The following is a 2,726-nucleotide window of genomic DNA, read 5'->3' as shown; positions in this document are numbered from 1 at the left end:
CTGTCCAGTCTGCTATCAATTCCGCCAGCCTGCCACCTTAAACCGACAATTATTGTTGACTCCCCCAACTCTATTTTCTACATCTAAAAGTGGACATCGCTTCTAGACCAAAATATATTGCATCACTGGGATCAATAATCTTTTCTACTATAGGCGCAATGACTGAAATTTTGGGAGAGGCAGCCAGTTGATTTCCTCAACTCCAATGCCTCAGCATCCTTGCCGCTGTATAGAGGAGGTAGAAGGGCCCAGTAACAGCTGCAAAAAAAAAAAAATAAAGTACACTGCCTATAAACGATCATGTCAGTCAATAACTAACTTATGTGTCCATACCTAAAGCCATAAATGACTGACCTAACCGAGTTCTTTATCATAGTAGATAGGCCCATCAGTACTGCCCATAGTTAATAAAATGGTGAATTTTACAGAGGTATCAAGTTGCTGTACCAGGTGATGTAAATTAATTAAGGAAAGAGTTAGTGGAGAGGAGATGCAGTCTGGGTTTGTGCCGGTCAGGGACATGACTGATGCTATATTCCTGGTTAGCCAACTGAAGAATAGATCTGTCTACCATTTCAAAACAATGATTTACCACAGGTATCACAGTGTTTTCTCTCTTGTATGAATGCTTTTGAGTTTAGTTAAGTGACCACTCTGAGAGAATAATTTACCCCGGATATCACAGCAATATGGTTTCTCTCTTCTATGAATACGATTGTGCACAGCTAAGTAATCATTCCGAGAGAATAATTTATCACAGGGAAATGTCTTCACTTCTGAATGAATGTGATTGTGCTTAGCTAAGCAGTCATACTGAGAAAACGATTTACCACATATATCACAGTGATATGGCTTCTCTCCTGTATGAATGCAATAGTATTTAGCTTAGCAATCATTGCGGGAGAATGATTTACCACAGATATCACAACAATGTTTTCTTTCCAGTGTGAATGTGACAATGTTTAGCTAAGTGGTCATTCCGAGAGAATGATTTACCACAGATATCACAACGATATGGCTCCTCTCCCGTATGAATGCGAATGTGCACAACTAAGTGGTCATTCCGAGAGAATGATTTACCACAGATATCACAGCGATATGACTTCTCTCCTGTATGAATGCGACAGTGTTTAGATAAGCTATTGTTGTGAGAGAATGATTTACCACAGATATCACAGTGATATGGCTTCTCTCCTGTATGAATGCGACAGTGTTTAGCTAAGCTATCGTTGTAAGAGAATGATTTATCACAGTGATATGGCTTCTCTCCTGTATGAATGCGAATGTGCACAGCTAATTGGTCATTCCGAGAGAATGATTTACCACACATATCACAGCAATATGGCTTCTCTCCTGTATGAATGCGACAGTGTTTAGCTAAGCTATCGTTGTAAGAGAATGATTTACCACATATATCACAGCGATATGGATTCTCTCCTGTATGAATGCGATTATGCACAGCTAACTGACGACTCTGAGAGAATGATTTACCACAGATATCACAACAATACGGTTTCTCACCTGTATGAATGCGATTGTGTTTAGCTAAGCTATCATTCCAAGAAAACGATTTACCACAGACATCACAGTGATACGGTTTCTCTCCTGTATGAATACGATTGTGCATAACTAAGTGATAATTGTGAGAGAATGATTTACCACAGATATCACAGCGATATGGCTTCTCTCCTGTATGAATGCGATTGTGTTTAGCTAAATTATCCTTCTGAGAGAATGATGTACCACAGATATCACAGCGATATGGCTTCTCTCCTGTATGAATGCGATTGTGTCTAGCTAAATGTTCATTCTGAGAGAATGATTTACCACAGATATCACAGCGATATGGCTTCTCTCCTGTATGAATGTGAATGTGTTTAGTTAAGTTGTGATTTTGAGAGAATGATTTACCACAAATATCACAGCAATGTCTTTTCTTTCCTATGTGAATGTGCTTAGTCAGACTATCATTCTGAGAGAATGATTTACCACAGATATCACAGTGAAATGTCTTCTCTTTTGAATGAATGTGATGATGCTTAGCCAAGCCATGATCGTGAGCGAATGATTTTCCACAGATATCACAGCAATATGGCTTCTCTCCTGTATGAATGCGATTGTGTTTAGCTAAGTGTTCATTCTGAGAGAATGATTTACCACAGATATCACACTGAAATGGTTTTTCTCCTGTATGAATGCGACTGTGCATAGCTAAGTGACCATTTTGAGAGAATGATTTACCACAGATATCACAGCAATATGGCTTCTCACCTGTATGACTGCGACAGTGTTTAGCTAAGCCATCATTCTTAGAGAATGATTTACCACAGATATCACAGCGATATGGCTTGTCTCCTGTATGAATGCGATTATGCGCAGCTAAGTTATCATTCTGAGAGAATGATTTACCACATATATCACAGCGATATGGCTTCTCTCCTGTATGAATACGACTGTGTCTAACTAAGTTACCATTCTGAGAGAATGATTTACCACAGATATCACAGTGATAAGGTTTCATCCCTGTATGTGTGCAATTGTTTTTAGCTAAACTGGCATGCCAAAGAAATGATTTACAACACACATCAAAGTGGTACTATTTCTCTCCTGTATGAATGCTTTTATGAATAGTTAAATTACTCCTTTGGGAGAACGATTTACCACAGATATCACACTGACATTGTTTGTCTCCTGTATATGTTTATGTACAGTTAAGCTACTTGTAT

General features: G+C 38.6%; 1 protein-coding gene across 1 annotated transcript; it reads right to left on the bottom strand.

Moving 5' to 3' along the window:
* Positions 1–6: 6 nt before the first annotated feature.
* Positions 7–2,720, bottom strand: LOC106884193 (zinc finger protein 271). Its single transcript, XM_014935437.2, has one exon. The coding sequence runs from the start codon at positions 2,519–2,521 to the stop codon at positions 923–925; it is 1,599 nt and encodes a 532-aa protein (XP_014790923.1). The 5' UTR covers positions 2,522–2,720; the 3' UTR covers positions 7–922.
* Positions 2,721–2,726: the final 6 nt, after the last annotated feature.

This window comes from Octopus bimaculoides, chromosome 13, assembly GCF_001194135.2.
Source record: "Octopus bimaculoides isolate UCB-OBI-ISO-001 chromosome 13, ASM119413v2, whole genome shotgun sequence".
NCBI lineage: Eukaryota > Metazoa > Mollusca > Cephalopoda > Octopoda > Octopodidae > Octopus > Octopus bimaculoides.
This window is presented reverse-complemented; position numbering and strand designations above follow the sequence as displayed.